Here is a 17,423-nt window from a genome sequence, read left to right on the forward strand (position 1 = left end):
CTCTCCTCCTCTATAAAATAAAGTGTTTGAATTGAATGTTGGGGGAGGGCTCTTTCCCCATCTCCAGCAATCTGAATCTTCCTCAAATCCCTGTTAAAGTATGAGTGACATTAGATTATGTAAGGATATTCAACTAGAGTCCAAGATTCAGAGGATTCTGAATCCCCTGGAACTGTATGCAAAATGTGTGTGTATACACATGTGTGAACACATCTGAGCATTTTTCTGGGAATAGCTTTCTTTAGCTTTCTACAGGAGGTCTATGATCCCAAAAGATTAGTCACCAGTCTGGTTTAGGCCTCATCACCTTCGACCTGGACAACAGTCTCCAGACTGGTCTCCCCACTCCTTTCTCTATCCTCCACCCGCCACAAGGGTATCCTTCTAAAATGCAATGCCTACTCTCATTCCCCTGCTTAATCTTCAATTGACTCCAGGGGCCTAAATTTCTTGCATGACATATAGAGTCCATCATAATCTTACCCAGACATTTCCCCATATCCTGCCACACCTTAATCCATTTTCTCTGTCCTCACGCCGTCCATGTACCCTCTGCCTTGGCCACACAGAACATTTCCCTGCTTCCTGAATACGTCAGGCACTTTCACATCTCTCATCCTTTGCAAGGGATTCCCTGTATTCCACCTGGCAAACCCCTATACAGGCTTCAAAATCCAATTCAGATGTCACCTCCTTTGCGATGTCTTCCTGACCTCCCTCCCACCGCATTAGGCACCCCCTTCTATGCTCTCACTCCTTTATCACATTTATCCTACTAGATTGTAGGTGTGTGGTTTTTTAATTTAATTTTTTATTATCTATCTATCTATCTATGGCTGCGTTGGGTCTTCGTTGCTGTGCGCGGGCTTTCTCTAGTTGCGGCGAGCGGGGGCTACTCTTCATTGTGGTGCGCGGGCTTCTCATTGCGGTGGCTTCTCTTGCTGTGGAGCATGGGCTCTAGGCGTGCGGGCTTCAGTAGTTGTGGCACGCAGGCTCAGTAGCTGTGGCTCCCGGCCTCTGGATCACAGGCTTAGTAGTTGTAGCGACGGCTTAGTTGCTCCGTGGCATGTGGGATCTTCCTGCACCAGGGCTCGTACCCGTGTCCCCTGCATTGTCAGGCGGATTCTTAACCACTGCGCCATCAGGGGAGTCCTGTAGTTGTGTGTTTAAGTGTCTGTCTCCCAGCTAGACACGAAGCTCTCTCGGGAATACATACCCCTAAACAGGTGCACGTCGAGTTCGGCCCGGCCCCCCGCTGTTCCGCTGGAACTACGTTTCCCAGAAGGCCCAGCGTCCTGGGCATGCGCACTGGGACGCAAGGAAGCGACGCTGTTTCACTCTGGCTGCCTCTTCGTTAGACTGGGAGGCAGAGCCGGAGCCGTGCCCAGGCCCAGCGGGGGCTGCAGCCTGAGCCCGGCGGTGTCCTCCGCCTGCCCCCTCGCCCTCCTCAGCCTCGGTGAGAGGGGCGGACAGGCCACCTGCTCGTCGCCAGGGCTGGGGTCCCGGGGACGCGGGGGAGACCAAGCCGATCTGGGACCGGAAGGGGGCGGGCGTGGGCGCGAGGGAAGGTTGGGCCGGGCCGGAGAAGAGCCACGGGGTGACGGGGCGGGGTGGGGGGGGTGGATTGTGGGGATCGGCCTTCGGGTAGATGTCCCGGAGGAGGGAGTTGGGGGAATTGGGAGACGCTGGGAGCTTAGGACCGGACCTGGTGGGAGGGTGAACGCCGGGGTGGAAGCCGAAGGGCTAGCAGGGGGAGGGGCGCAGACACAGAGTTTGGTCCGTCTGTGGGAGTGTACCCTTTCCCACAGGACTTGGAGGAGACGGTGGTGATGATGCCACCGGCTGCCCTAGTTAGCGCTTGGGTTCTGCTGGGGTCTGCCTCCCGGTGGACGGCTCACTGGAGCCAGGGGCTGTACTTAGGGGAGTTTGCCTCCTTAGTCTAACTCCTAACTCGCCTCATGTAGGGTCTCCCTTCCAGGAAGTGCCTATTTCCTGGGACCCTGGGTCATTTTCGTGAGGAGGGCATAATGTATATGCTGTGAAGAGGATTTAGGAGGCTTTTTTTTTCCCCCTGAAACTATCCTTTCTCAGCCAGCTGCTGTCCCCCACACTGGTTCCTCTTCCCTAAGTGCCAGTAGCAGTGGAAATAGTTCGTGCAGAGACGCTTGGACCCTTAAGAAACTCAAAATATTTCTGCATGCTATCCTAGCTCCTCTAGAGTTGTAGAAGGTGGTCTTTCTGGTAGCCAAAATCAGGCTTTGCTTAAACCATCAGTATGACTATAGCTAGGCTTCTTGTTCATTTGCCATGTGACCTTGGCCAAACTTTTTCCCTCTCTGGTGTGTTGATTTCCTGGATACCTACACTGCAGACTGGCTTACGAAGTCCTTTCAGGCCTTTCTGTGGAAGGGCTTAGGGTGTGTTTGTTTGTGGTTTTTTTTGTTGTTGTTGTTTTTAGCCATCCCCTTGGTTATTGAGTGGGCAGAGGGAGACTACTGTACATTCTGCTCTGCCCAGGCTGTTGGAAAATGAATCTGGTGGTTTCCAGTCCCCAGCCACAGCACACAGACTGGACATCTGTGCATTCGTTTTCACTAACTACTGTTTCTCAATTTAAAACCTGATCATCTTCTTCCTTGTTGGCAAAGGTGCCTTGGAATTTGTGTTGCTGAGTCAGCAAGCCTTTCAGATTTGCCCGGTTTTTGTTGTTGGCATTTTATAACAAGATGGGAACTCAAACAAGTCATTCCTCCTAAGGATCTGGTCTCTCCATCAAGAAGGCACAGTTTGTGCCAGCTCTCCAGAGAGAAAAGGTGAGAGCCATGGGGACTTTACATTGCTGCCTTCCCAATCTGGTTTTCAGTAGAGAAAGTGGGCACTGGGGAGGGTGGAATTTGAGGTCCCCAGGATGAAAGTGAGCCCTGGGAGTTGATTGTTGATTGCCAACTGTCTCAGATAAATTCAGGTGGCTTCCTGCCAGCAGCTTCTCCTGTTTAACCAGTCTTAGAAGATGCTTTCCACCTTCAGACGTGCTTTATGGGATGAAGGACACGAGTCACGGTTTCTGCATTTGAACTGGAAATTTTAGTTTCTTTTGTTACTTGAACCTTTACTGGATGCCTCCTTTTTGTCAAGCCCCATGCTCAGTGCTGGGGGTACGGTGACCAGGCACAAAAGCTCTGTCTTCCAGGAGCTCATTGTTCGGTAGAAAAGATAAACAAACCATAGACAGTGACAAGGTGTTGTCAGTGTGATACATGTTGAGGAGTGGATAATCACAGGGCGGAGCCCACCCCACCCTTGCCCAGGAGGGAAGGTCCAGAAGCCTCCAGAAGATGACAGCTAAGGTTGTGAAGAAGGAGTAGGACCTAGGAAGTAGGGGGCAGAGCCTGGCAGAGGAGTCAGTATACGCAAAGTCGTGAAGAAACCTGGCATGTCTGGGTCACCGTAAGCAGCTCAATGTGGCTGAAGCGACAGCGTGTGGATGCAGGGCCGAGAAGCCTGGAAAGGTAGGCAGGGGGCTGAGCGGGGGCTTTTGTGGGTCATGCCAGGGCTCAGGGGAACAGAAGGATTTTAGTAGAATTCCAGGAAGGGCCTTTTTTTTTTTTTTTGCCGTGCCGCGCGGCATGTGGGATCTTAGTTCCCCGAACAGGGATCGAACCTGAGCCCCCTGCATTGGAAGCTCGGAGTCTTAACCACTGGACCACCAGGGAAGTCCGAGGATGGGCATTTTAAATGAGCACCCTGGCTAGAAAGCGTGGAATGGATAAGATTATTCTCTTTGTGACTGTTTCCGTACACCACTGCCAGCTTCTGGTAGGGGGAGGTAGACAGGGGAGTTTGCCCTCTGGCTGCTCCTGGTCTTGTGGAAGAGAGAACTGTAGAGGACAGACAGAATGCCGTGGAAGTTGGTAAGAGGGGATTTTTCTTTCAAGTGGGCACATCCCAGCATCCTGGAGGTGTTTAAATGGGGCCTTGAAAGTGTGGGTCAGCTGAGGATGGGTAGCCAAGTGGGTGGGATTCCGGGTAAAGTCGAGGCACAGAGTTGGGGAAACTGGCGGTATATGGGGTAGCAGTTCATCACTTACGCTCTTTAGGAGGGATCGGGGAGGGGAAGATGTAGATGGAGGAGGGTATTGAAGAGAGATGCGCTGGCAGCTACTGTTGATTGGAAGGGACCAGACTGTGATGGGCGTTCAGCGTCAGCCCAGGGAACGTGAACATTATTTCTAGAGCTCTAGGGGAGGTGCGGAAGAGAGAGGGTCAGAACTGTATCGGGAAGCTCAACCTCGCACCTGTCTCTGGGGTGGACGAGGAGAGACAGGAGTTGGAGAAGCCAGTTGGCAGAGAGTGCTTGTCAAGGTGAGAGGCAGAAAGGTGCCAACCAGATGCTAGCAGTGGGGTCTGAGGAGGCGAGGAGAGGGCAAGCCAGGGCAGCCGCTGGGCTGTGGGGGAGAAGGCGGAGGAGGGCCAGCGCAGAGCCAGGGAATCCAGGAGGAGAGGGGCGTTAGCAAGGAAGGTGAGTTTGGCTTCAGACATGTCGAAGGTACCAAAGAGGCCGACAGGAATGGGGCCACGGGTGAGGGAGAAGCGTCCCTCATTCATTGCACACACGCTTAGGAAGTTGTGTGCCCGGGCTTGTGCTTGGCACTTAGAGTACAGAGAATTAAACAGTCCCTTCTGTGTGTTTGTTTTAATTTTCACCTCAGGTAAACAGAGAACTAGATTAATACACACTGATCACTGTTCACGCCCGGCTTGCTTTCACTTGTTTCCAGAGTTATTTTTAATGTGTCGTTAAGTTCCTGCATTTCAGCCATCCACAATAAAAGCCAGGATCTTGAAACAAAATACACATCCAATCATTTGATCTTTCTTCCCATTCCCATCCTGAGATAACCATTATCCCCTCACTTTCATTTTTATGTAGTTTTATGGTACCTGTGTATTCCTAAGGCACTTAAAAAAATATCGCTACAGTTTGTCCATAGTATTGCATGTCATCTGGTTCATTTGTCTTGAATATTGAATAATATTCCATGGTGTGGACAAATCACAGTTTATGCGTCTGATCTTCCGTTGATGGGTACCTGCTCGTTTCCAGTTTTGCTGTCACGAGCGGACTGCTCTGAACATTTCCGTACATGTTTCCTGTTGCACATATGCAAGAGGTTTTCTTGGGTATGAGCTGAGGGGTGGTATTTTGCTGGGTCGTAGGGTGAATAAATGTCCAACTTTCATAGTTGTTACTAGACTTTTTCTGAAGTGGTTGTACGAGTTTTCACTCCACCAGCAGCAGAATGTAGGCCTTCCACTTGCTCCACACTCTTGCCAACACTTGATATAGGCCGACTTTTTTTTTGTTTCTGCCAATGGAATGGGTATAAAATGGGATCTTTGGGATCTTGATTTCTGTGTCCCTGAGCCCTGATGTCGAACATCTCTTCATAAGTTTATTGGCATGTGCGTTTCCTGTAAATTATATGTTCACTCTTTTGTAATTTTTCTGTGGGGTTCCTGGCGCTTTAAAAAGAAAATTGACTTGTAGGAGTTCTTTCTATATCCTTGATTTTAATCCTTCCTGCTTATTGTGAGTATCTTTTTCCAGCTTGTAACTCTCTGCTTTCTTTGAGGCATGTTTTGTTGAACAACCATTCTTAATTTTAACACAGCGAAATGTATCTTTTCATGTATAGTCAGCGATCCGTGCCTCGTTGGAAAAATCTTTTCCTGGCCATAATCCTTGCCTTTTAGGAGTCCGTGCCCTAGTGGAGGGGACAAGTAGATAATTGCACTCAGATGTCACAGGGACATTGGTGGTTAGAAGAGGCCACTTCTCCGTGCGGGGCAGGAGTGGATGTAGGACACATTTCACCGGGCAGAGAGTCTCAGGCTGGGAATTAAGAACTGAGTAAGTGGACATGTGGGATGGGTGCTGTTGGTGAGGGGTGAGGGGCACGAAACAGCCTGGCGGGTTCTGGGCTCTCACTGGAGCTGCTGATGGCTGGAGCAGAGGGCTTAAGGGACTCAGGCAGGACATCTGAAGAAAGGTCTGGATGCTCTGCGTGCGTGGGATTATTGAAGCCATGGGAGCAGAGGAGAGGGTCACGGGGGAGGGGGGAGAGGAGAGAGGTAGGCCAGGGCCCAGTTGCCTGATGCAGGGAAAGGTTTGGCTCTGGGAAGCAGGTTGGGGTTCGCTGGGGGTGGCCCTCACCACATGCTCGCTGCCGTGCTGTTGGATGCTGTATTTCACCCTCAGGTGCTGGGCAAAGACTGACGTGTCTACAGAGGGCAGGCATGTCATAGGGGAGGCTGGCCAGAGGCATAAGCACTCTCCCACTTTTCAATAGAGAAACAGGTTCAAAGAAGTATTTCTCAACTATAGGTCGGTGGGACCACAGTGAGGTCAGCAAACCGTGGCTCGTGGGCCAAAGCCAGCCCACAGCCTCTTTTTGTTAATAAAGTTTTATTGGGACACAACCACGCCAGTTAGTTTATGTGTGGCCTATGGCTGTTTTCATACTACAGTGGTGGAGTTGCGTAGTTGCAACAGACACCCAGAGTCCTACAAAGCCTAAGATATGTACCTTCCGGCCCTTTATAGGAAAAGTTTGCCGGCTCTGCCCTGGGGAGTTGCGGTAACTGTGGTAACCTGGAGAGTAGTACCAGCCACCGCGGTGGTGCAGCTCATTGTTGCTGGCTGCACAATGAATCTGGGTCAGGCCTGCAAATGTTGCCAGCTTTTCTGGTTTTCAAGAGAAGCTAGAAATCTGGATTTTTTTTTTTTTTTTTTAATGGTGGATATTCCAGTTTTTAAACATTGGCTCAATTTGTAAAAACTAAAAACTGTGTAGTAGGTCAAGCAGACACATCTGGCAGGCCGATTTGTCCACATCAATTTATCCCTCTGCAAACTGATCTGGGTTTGCTTATACCTGTGGCTTCTCAGGCAAGTTGTTTATCTTTTGCCTCACTTTTCTCATCTATAAAATGGAGATGATACCCTTTGCTCAGGAATGTGAGGATTAAACGAGAACACTTATAAGATACTTAGCACGGTGCCTGGTCCATAGTAAGCTCTTGGTTGGTGGCCACTGGTGTGATTATGGCCACTGTGCCTGCCACTGCTTCCGCTGCTTCCCCGTTCTGGCCCCAGGGTAGGCTCTGACGACCTGTGGGTGGTCAGGTTGCTCCTGGCAAAGAAGGAGAAGCAGGTTCTTGGTGCTGGTGGAGGAGGTTGCCCACTGGGGAATTGTTGGTCGCCGGGGCCTGCCCCCTGGCCACTGTGTGGCTTTCTGAACCCCATTTGGGACGTTCTGCTCTGACCTGCCTCTGGAGGGCCCTAGGCAGGTACCAGCCAGGAGAGGAGTTGTCATTTCCCTTCTAGCGGCCCCACGTGCAAGGGACGAATCATGTGTAGTTCCTTCCATCTCTCAGAAGCCTAGTCAGGTGTGGGTGGCACCGGCTTAAGCCATCTCTTTTCTAGACAAAAGCCCTACCTTGCAGCGCTCCCCTGTGGTAATAGTTTGGGCACCTGGATGGTGTGTTTTTTGCACTTTCTTGGAACTCAGGGGTGGGACATGTGTCTCTTGGCAAGGAGGTGCCGTGGTACTTTGACAGGCCTGTTAGTGAAACTCCACTGGGACGGGAGCAGCCGTCTGAAGTAATGATGGTAAGTGACAGTGGTGGGGTTTGTTTCATATTTACGATCTTTTGAAAGTGGTGGGCATTGTAGAGATTTGTTTCTGAAAACAAAAGTAATAGTTTCCCACTTTAGAAAATGTGAAAAGTTCAGATATATAAGGAAGTTGAACAAAAGGTCTCTAATAGTTTCTGCACTCAAAGGCAGCTGTTGTTAGCATTTTGGTACGTTTCTACTGAGTTTTCTCTCTGCTTCTCTTTTACCGAGTTAAAATAGTGCTGTGGGGAATATCTTTATGTTGAAGTTTTTCTCTCATCTCCTTTGATAGATTTTTTAATGATTGGGTCAAAGCAAGTGAACATTTTTAAACCTCTTGATACATATTACCAAACTGTTTTCTGGAAAGGGTTTATCCGTCCCAGAAGTATGACATCTCAGTGTACTCTCGCCAGCGCTGAGTATTGAAATTATTTTTACTGCTTTGACAGGCAAAAAAATAATAGGTCATTGTTTTAAATTTGTATTAAAAGCAACATGTCTAGCAAAGTAGAACATTGCTTTGGTGTGTTTGTGTGCAGTATTGGACTTTCCCATCTCCGTGGGAAGGCTTTCTGACAGTGCCCGGGTGGCCGGCTGCCCCGTAACAAGTCTTTGAAGGTCATGCTCTGCTTACAGGTCATGTGCACCATGTCAGCTGGTGGGGTGTGGAGTTGCAGGCCCATGCTTCTTGGAAAGCACCCGGAAGAGACGCAGCATGGAAATAGGGTTTGAAGTCCACCCGGTCTCACTGGTCTCCACTCCGTGCCCCCAGAACGCCTGTGTCCCGCACAACAGCTTCCTGGACCTCTCAGGAAGCAGGAATGGAGGGCAGCCCCTGCGTCAATAAGAGCGCCCCACTTTTCTGCGTTTTACATATCGATGGGCAGCGTACGGTCACATTTGGAAAAGGGTTCTGCTGCTTATAAGAGGCTGGAAAACCCATCCAACCGCCTGAGCAGTGGAGCCCAGGAAAGGGGAGGTGACTGTCCCAAGGTCACCGAGCGTGGAGCCAAGAGTGAACTGCCCAGCTCAGGCTTGGGCCAGGCCACTCTGTATTTCGGTGGGCTTTGGGGGGAGGAAACGGGTCCTCACATGTTGGCAAATTGACAGTCGCCCAGTCTGGGCACCAGTTTAAAAACCACGCTCGGGGCCTTCTTCCCGGAGGCCGCAACTGTAAGGGGATCCATTTGTGTGGTTTCCCCTACCCAGAGGCCCACAATCAGGCGGGATGAGTTTCACGCAGATTCCTGCGTCAGCTCAGGTCTTGTTCTAAAGCTTTTGTAAATCCCCCGGGAATAGAAAGACTCTTGGACACATGCACCTTTTCTCCTTTGTGTGAAACCCCTCTCTGGTAGGACAGCAGCGTCCCTCTGTGCCTCGGAGCCGTGGGGCTGTGCACAGGCGTTTGTGGCTTAATCTGACAAGAGAATGTAAGAGAAGGCAGGATGGTTTTTCTCGTGGTCAAAGTTGTTGATACATTTTTTTAAAGATAACTTCGGTCCGATCATAATAAGTAATATGATCATTGTAGAACATTTGCCAGTACAGAAAGAGGTAAAGAATAAATATCCCGTAACTCCATCACTCCTAGTTGAGTGTCAGAGTTGTTCCTTCCCGCCTTTTAAAAATCAGCTTATATAAGAACCTCGTGTCACAGACTGGCCGTCTGACCTTGAGTAAATTCTTAATTGCTTTTGGCCTTGGTTCTCACGTCTGTAAAATGGGGATAATCTCTACCTTCAGGGGCAGTTGAGGGTTGAGAGAGCTGGACAGCAAGAGCACCGGACAGAGTGCGTGCCACATAGTAGGTGCTCAGTAAATGGCACACCCACCCACTTGAGAGCGTATAGTGTATATGGTTACATATCCGGTATTTTTAATTTGTCAACAGCATTATTCTAGGTCTGAAAGCCTTTTAAAAACATTTTTCAAGACTCGTATTCCATCATTGGGGTGTACCATAATTTATTTAAGAATTCCCTTATTCCATTATCATGGAGTGTTTAGGTTGCCCCCAGACTAAGGCTGTTTTCCCATGGCCAATTAGAATAATAACAATTTTCATAATTAAGAACACCCTAAATAGCCCCATCATTAGGAGCCGAAACAAATTAGGTTTTTTTTGTTTTGTTTTGTTTTGTTTAAATAAGTATATTTAGGGATGGGATTCAAGCATCAGATTTTTTTTTTTTTTTAATAAATTTATTTATTTATTTATTTATTTATGGCTGTGTTGGATCTTCGTTTCTGTGCGAGGGCTTTCTCTAGTTGCGGCGAGCGGGGACGTCTCACTATCGCGGCCTCTCTTGTTGCGGAGCGCAGGCTCCAGACGCGCAGGCTCAGTAGTTGTGGCTCACGGGCCCAGTTGCTCCGCGGCATGTGGGATCTTCCCAGACCAGGGCTCGAACCCGTGTCCCCTGCATTGGCAGGCAGATTCTCAACCACTGCGCCACCAGGGAAGCCCAAATTAGGTTTTTGAACTGAAGCTTGGGGATGGCTGAGGCTGTAACAGAGAATGGGTGCATTGACACGGCCGCTGCGTGTGCATGATTGCTGCGTTCGAGGGGAACATCAGTGGGCGTTCTGGGCATCGCCCCAAGTGTGCCCCAGGCCCCTGGAGCAGACGGTGCTCCTCTCTTTCGGCATGTGTGTTTTAGACCCTCTGGGATACTGGGCATTTGAAGAGCTGCAGTCCCAGCTTTGGGTCAACCCCAGCTGTGCCCTCAGGGAGTTCCTGTTCTGGGGGGTGGTGAGAGGGGGGACAGATACTGAAATCAGTAAATGCAGTGTGTTTGGGTAAATGGAGAATGCAGTGAGGACGCACAGGAGGATGGGGTCAGCACTTTCTGTTGAAGGTGTGGCTCAGAGCGGGGCGCTGTGGCTGAGTCTGGAAAGATGGGCATGTTTGCTGGGGGCTTAGGCGCAGGGAGGATGGAAGTCTGGACATGGGCACCAGCAGGATCAATGTCTGGGAGGTGGGAAATGGCTCCGAATGTTCTGGCACTTGCTAGAATTTGATGCAGGTGGACAAAAGGTGGAGGCCTTGGTATTAGTGGGGACAGTGGCCGGTCACGGAGGGGCCGTGTGCTGTGTCTTTCTCATCTCTGGGTCTCTAGTACCCTGACAGAGCCTGGACCGTCGTGTGCCTGTGGTCTGTAGGCCGAACACGGTCATGAAAAGCTTAGCTGAAATTCTCGAGTGTCGCTCTCAGGCTGTTTGGCAGAGTTCTCCTGAGTTGGTTCATCTGGGGGTGTGTGGACACGCTGGAACATACCACGTGTGCTGGTGCATGGGAGGCCCCTGCTGCCCGAGAGATGAGTGACGGCTGCCAGGGGGTGCCAGGGGGAAAGTCTGGGCTCAGGAGTAACTGGCCCTGAAACCAGTCCTGTGATTTGTACCTGGATGTGGGTCCAGAGGCCTCTAATTACAGGCGCTGAGCTAATAAGCTTGCCAGCCGTCTCGAGGGCATCCCGGGTCTAATCCTCCAGGGCGGGATGTGTGCTTCTGTTGGAGCGGTTGGCAGCTCAGGGGCGGCCCTGGCCCCCCTGTGTGTGCTCAGAGTTATTGCAGGCCTGACTCATCGCCCGTGTTCTCAGGCCGTGTAGCTCAGTGCCGCCCTGGGCCGCCACTCCTCCCCCAGACTTGAGGGGTGGGAGGTGCTGGGGTGGAGGGGGGCAGGGAAAGGGAGGGAGGCCAAGATTTGCTGATATCGGCTGTGTGCCTGGCGCTGTTCTGGGTGCTTTATACACACCTATCCATCTGAATCCCCTAGAGAAGCACTTAGAATAGAGGTTGATATGTCCACTTCCAAGCGAAATCGGGCTTGGAGGGCTTAGGTACCTTCACCAGGTGACACAGTGAGTAGAGTGCAGTGAGTACGCGGCGTGTGGACGCCAGAGCCCGTGCCTCTTCGCTGTCTCGTGCTGCTCCAGCTCTGCCTTGCTTGTGGGGCAGGTGGTCTCGGCCTTCTCACTGAAACCCTGCTGGAGTGCAGTCTCAGGGACAGCAGCGAAAGCCCAGGGTCCCAGCCTCATTAGTGGCCATGTAAGCGAGTCACCAAAACCACCGGGGCCTCGGTTTTCTCGTCTGCAAAACAGGGGCAAAATTCGATGTCTGTACTTAAGGGGATTGTGTGGGAATCGGAGCAGATGATGTGACTGGGAACCCTGTTGGCACCAGGGCCCTACGTGGACGTAACAGCTGAGGATGCTCGCAGCTTGAGACGCTGGCTCCTCTCTCCCTTCCTCCCCTCCCCCACCACCGCTTTCCCTTTTCTCCCTCCCCCCTCTCTAAGCAGGTGGGGTGCAGAGAGGCTGAGAGGCTAGAGATGGCTTAAGCATCCATAGGATTTTAATGTTTATCTAGGGCGGAGCCCAAGGTAGAGCTCATGCTGAGCTTTCCCCGCTAAGAAAATGGGCATTAGAGCCAGTTGATCTGGGTTTGCACTCTGTGCTACCACTTAGCAGTGTATGTGTGACCTTCAGTAAGACCTTGACTTCTTTGTTTTCCTGTCCATAAAGTGGGAGAAATACCGCCTTGTCCGTCTGTTTGGCCCCGTTCCTCTCTCACCCTAGGAGCTTCCACAGACCCCCTTTCTTCTTCAAACAGCTGCAGGCACATAGAATCTTCATCTGCCTCCATTCAGTCGTGCTTTGAGCTAATCCGTGTATAACACATGCTACATGACACGGCCTGTGCTGGGGCTGGCGAGGTGGCTGTGGACAAGGCCGACTCGCTGGGTGTCTGCCTTCTGAGGGGGCAGAAAAAGACAGGGACCGCCATATGTGTGTGTGGGCGTTAGGGTTCTGGTCGGTGCCGTGGAGGAGAAGTTCATGTGACGGATGGCCTGGGAAAACCTTGAGTGATGCAGCTGGGCGGGAGTGACTGGGAGAAGACTGTCTTGGGAGATGGGTGTAAAGTCTTTGGACCTGACCGCTGGTCAGCAAGGCCCAGGCCCAGGGAGTGGGGTGCAGAGAGGCCAGAGAGGGAGGGCTTCAGCATCCATAGGATTTTAATGTCTATCTAGGGTCTGCCCTGTGTGGTTAATGGTGCGGGAAACCAGGGCAGCCTGGAGACCTGGGCAGAGCTAGGACCCACCCACGCTTAGAGTCGCCTCTCTGGCTGTCCTTGAGCCCCTGGTCCTTTCCGAGACATAGTTTTTTTTTCATCTGTAGCATAGCAGGTGTTAATATGTGTCTCACAAACAAACCTGCTTTGGAAACCTGTGTGGCGTCCTCACAAAGGTATAAGGGGTCATGATGGCCTCAGTCCATAAAGGATTGGGGTGACTCATGAAAATACGTATAGTGGAAAAGGATACACTTAGTAGTTGGGCCAGAGGGAAATTATTGGTAAAAGGACAGAAGCAGGGCTGATGATTAGCACCCAGAATTCACCCACTGTGTCTTCCTGGACATTTGCAGAGGTAAGGAGGCTGCTTGATTGACTCCGAATTCTTCCTGGCTGCCTGAGCAAAGAGACAGGATTAGGTACTTGGTTCACGATGCCCTTAAGGTATTAGGGAAAAAAGTGACTGTGGAAAAGCATGATTTTTTTTCCCCGCACTGAGACTGATTCTGGCAGGGCCACCGTGTTCGTCGGTAACTGCGTGTCTGTCTTGTTTCAGGTCTCCTGGAAGCGCTGGGCAATGGACCTGAGACTCGAGCCCAGAGTGGTCTGAAGCCGTTGGGGAAAACAGAGGGAGTCCTGGGGAAGATGGCCATGGCCCCAAGCCCTTCCCTGGCTCAGGTGTACACCAGCCCGGTGGCAGTGGCCGTGTGGGAATGGCAGGACGGGCTGGGCACCTGGCACCCCTACAGCGCCACTGTTTGCAGCTACATCGAGCAGCAGTTTGTCCAGCAGAAGGGCCAGCGCTTCGGGCTGGGGAGCCTGGCCCACAGCATCCCCTTAGGCCAAGCTGACCCCTCACTGGCTCCTTATATCATCGACCTCCCCAGCTGGACGCAGTTCCGCCAGGACACTGGTAAGGCACTTCCTGCCTCAAGTATGTGTCCAAGTGCCTGTTTCGGGCTGGGCGTCGTGCTAGGTGTTGGGGGTCACAGAATTGACTCTCAGCGTTATCCTGCCCCTGAAATGCACACAGTCAGAAGGCGGGTGCTGGGAGTGACAGCAGTGTGAGATGTTCCTTAGTGGTACAGGGTGCCTTGGGAACACAGTGCAGAGGCCGTTCCAGCCCCTTTCCCCCTTGTCTCCCAAACCAGAAATGCCTGCTTCCGCCCGCAGAGGTTCGAGGGTCTCGCTGGCAGCAGGCAGGCAAGCAGGCCAGCCGGCATGGGGGTGGCACACCATGCTAGTTAAGAGGGCCTGGTGATGGGTTCCAGCTCCTGTATGATAGCTGTGTCACATGGGCAAGTTACTTCACTCTCCTGTGCACTCATGTTTCTTTCGTGTGTGTGTGTGTGTGTGTGTGTATGTGTGTCTTTTGCTCAGTATTACTGAGAAGGGGGCCACCAACTTCTTCCCAGAGCTGTGCACTATCCCTGTAAATCAGTGGTTCTCAGCTGGGGGCAACGTTTGGAGACATTTTTGATGGTCAGGACTATGGGGCGGGGTGCTACCAGCATCTAGTGGGCAGAGGCCAGGGACGCTGCTAAACATCCTACAATGTACAGGACAGCCCCACATCAAAGAATTATTAGCCCAGAATGTCACTAGTGCCGAGCCTGAAGACTCCTGCTCTAATCCCTGTAGCAGCCTCCTCGAGGGTGTGAGGACTCAGGCTTCCAGGCAGTGGATGCAGATAAAAGTCCCTGCCTTCATGATGTTCGCAGTCACTGAGAAAGGCAGCGCACAAGATAAATGATTTGTGAACTGTGTATGAGTTAGGTAGCAATGAGTGTTTATCAGGGAATGGATGTGTAAAGCGCAGGGAGAGGTTTTTTTTTGTTTGTTTTTTTTTTAAAGTTATTCTTTTTTTTTTTTTAAAGTTTGCTGTTCTTTATTTATTTATTTATCTATATTTATGGCTGTGTTGGGTCTTCGTTTCTGTGCGAGGGCTTTCTCTAATTGTGGCAAGTGGGGGCTGCTCTTCATCACGGTGCGCGGGCCTCTCACTGTCGCGGCCTCTCTTGTTGCGGAGCACAGGCTCCAGACAGACGCGCAGGCTCAGTAATTGTGGCTCACGGGCCTAGTTGCTCCGCGGCATGTGGGATCTTCCCAGACCAGGGCTCGAACCCGTGTCCCCTGCATTGGCAGGCAGATTCTCAACCACTGCGCCACCAGGGAAGCCCGAGAGGTTGTTTTGAAGTTTGAGCTTAGGTGGCCTGGTCACCAGGAAGGGCTGGGGACAGGTCAGGAGGGAGGGGCAGGTCGTGCAGGGCTTTTCCATCCCTTGAGGGGCTTCGACTTTTCTTCTGAAAGGAGGAACCCTGGGAAGATTTGGGCAGAGGAGTGACGTAATCTGATTTGGGGGTTAAGAGTATCCCACTGGCTGCTGAGGTCGGGAGACCAGGTAGAAGGTAATCGCAGTGATCACCTTTTGAAAAGTACTGTTGGAAGCATGGCCCAAATTGATTTTTTTCTTTCTCTCCTGAATCGTCAGGTTTGGTTTATTAATATAAGCTAACCACAGATGTTTCCTAATAGTTGCTACCTGGGAAGTCCAAGGGAATCTATGTACATCCATGTAAGAGAACTGTGTAACAGTTAATAAAGAGTTTTACAAAGTTTTAGAGACATAAGAAATACTTATGGCATAATACATGAAAACAGGAAAATTTTTCAGTATGATTGTCAGCTACACCTAAATATACATGCCTAGGAGACCAGACCAGAAGGAATATGTTACAATATACAATATACGTCGTGTGCTTTCCTCTTGGTGGTTGGATTATGGATGATTTAATTTTCTTCAGGCATTTTGTTTTCAGTTTTTTAAGTCAGGCTACATAGGTTTCATCCTTAGGAATATTTTGAGCCACAGCTGGTCTTTGACCTAAGCGTCCAGCATCCCTCACTCCTGCTGAGAAGCGCTGGTCCCTGTCTGCCACTTGATCCCTTTGATCCACAGTTTCTTTGCATAGAGAGAGCTCTCTACCCTTCACCCCAAATTTGGAGAGAATAATCAATGCCAGCCTTTAGGTCAGACAGCAACATGACCCATATATACACCGTGATCATGTTTTATTTTGGTTGTAGGAAAAAAAGAGTTTTTAAACTCCCTTTTTTTGGGAGGTGGTGAGTGGCTAGCAGATGAACTTTATATGTGCAACGCTTCTTTTAAAACAGGCACCATGCGGGCTGTGCGGAGGCACCTATTTCCCCAGCACTCGGCCCCGGGCCTGGGCATCGTCTGGGAGTGGCTGAGTGACGACGGCTCCTGGACGGCGTATGAAGCCAGCGTCTGCGACTACCTGGAGCAGCAGGTGGCCAGGGGCAACCAGCTCATGGACTTGGCTCCCCTGGGGTACAACTACACCGTCAACTACGCCACCCACACGCAGACCAACAAGACTTCCAGCTTCTGCCGGAGTGTGCGGCGCCAGGCAGGGCCCCCGTACCCAGTGACCACTGTCATTGCTCCACCGGGCCACACGGGAGTGGCCTGCTCTTGCCATCAGTGCCTCGGCGGCGGTGCAGCCGGCCCTGTGTCAGGCCGCTACCGCCACTCCATGACCAGCCTTCCCGCCTACCCAGTCCCCCAGCCACCCCACAGGACCGCCGTTGTTTTGGGGGCCCACCAGGCCTTTGCTCCATACAACAAACCCTCACTCTCTGGGGCCAGGTCTGCGCCCAGGCTGAGCACCGCCAACCTCTGGGCTGGGGCGCTGCCCTCCCTGGGAAACCAGCCCCTCTACCGCTCCAGCCTCTCCCACCTGGGACCTCAGCACCAGCCCCCAGGACCTTCCGCTGCCAGCGCAGCCAGGTATCTTGTGTGACGCGGACGGTCGTTTTGTCCACCCGCATGCCTTGTCAGCGGGCTTGGGTTTCTGCTCTTCTTTAGCTGGGAAGACTCCCCCCAAATGCCTGCAGACTCGGCACCTGCCTCCTCGGCTGTCCCTGCTACGTCATCTCCTTTGCATGTGTCATGTGGTGCCGAGGTGCCACGCTGTCCACAGCCTTGTGTCCCAGGGAGCCTACGTGACTTCTGGCACTTGAGTGCTGGTAGTTGCCACATGGGTTAAAACCAGTGATCCTTTCATTGACTCAGGAGAATCGGGCTCTCTGAGCAGTTAAAGATTTTTTTGGCTGTGCCTGTGTGCCACGTAGCTGGGGCCGGGTACCTGAGGACATTTCTCTGACTCCGTCTGTGTGCCCGGCCCTGAAGTCACAGACATGGAAGGTTCAGCCCTCTCCCTAAGCCCACGGTCTCATCCAGGGAAGGCTGTGAGCCCAGTTTTGGTGCTTAAAAGTTGGTTGAGGAGAGAGCAAAGTGCTGAGCGTGTTGGGGGTGGCAGCAGGTGACATAGGGCAGCTGCTGTGCTGGTACAGTCCATGCCTCATAGGGCACCCTGAGAAAGGTGATGAAATGGGCCCCGTCCAGACCAGGTGGCACTTTAAAGTGGGGAAACCCCTGAGTGGCCAGTGGTGGGTGCATCTGGCATGCTCAGAGACCTGTCACTGACCAGGGGCCTCGTCATTGATTATTATTGAGGGTCTGGGGCCTGGAGAACATTTTGAATACTCAGAGTGTTAGCCGGGATGGGGGCTGATTTCTGAGAGAGGGTGACCTGGGTGGGTGGTGACTGGATGTGTGGGCCTGTGGCCGCCCTGTTTCCCTGGG

The 17,423-nt window shown here is 51.7% G+C and overlaps 1 protein-coding gene across 5 annotated transcripts in view; it reads left to right on the top strand.

Moving 5' to 3' along the window:
* Positions 1-1,300: 1,300 nt before the first annotated feature.
* Positions 1,301-17,423, top strand: part of DTX2 (deltex E3 ubiquitin ligase 2) — a 33,741-nt gene continuing 17,618 nt past the window's right edge. The window contains exons 1-6 of one of the 5 annotated variants that reach the window (XM_082430708.1): positions 1,313-1,456; positions 2,649-2,813; positions 2,956-3,509; positions 5,755-5,911; positions 13,308-13,664; positions 15,929-16,565. In XM_082430708.1, coding sequence (XP_082286834.1) covers positions 13,397-13,664; positions 15,929-16,565 — 905 coding nt within the window. In that variant the 5' untranslated portion in view covers positions 1,313-1,456; positions 2,649-2,813; positions 2,956-3,509; positions 5,755-5,911; positions 13,308-13,396. Of the gene's footprint in view, positions 1,457-2,648; positions 2,814-2,955; positions 3,510-5,754; positions 5,912-13,307; positions 13,665-15,928; positions 16,566-17,423 lie in introns of all 5 variants that reach the window. The other 4 variants (XM_082430706.1, XM_082430710.1, XM_082430709.1 and 1 more) reach the window with 4 other exon arrangements.

Source organism: Balaenoptera physalus (genome assembly GCF_965194825.1).
Source record: "Balaenoptera physalus genome assembly, chromosome: 16".
NCBI lineage: Eukaryota > Metazoa > Chordata > Mammalia > Artiodactyla > Balaenopteridae > Balaenoptera > Balaenoptera physalus.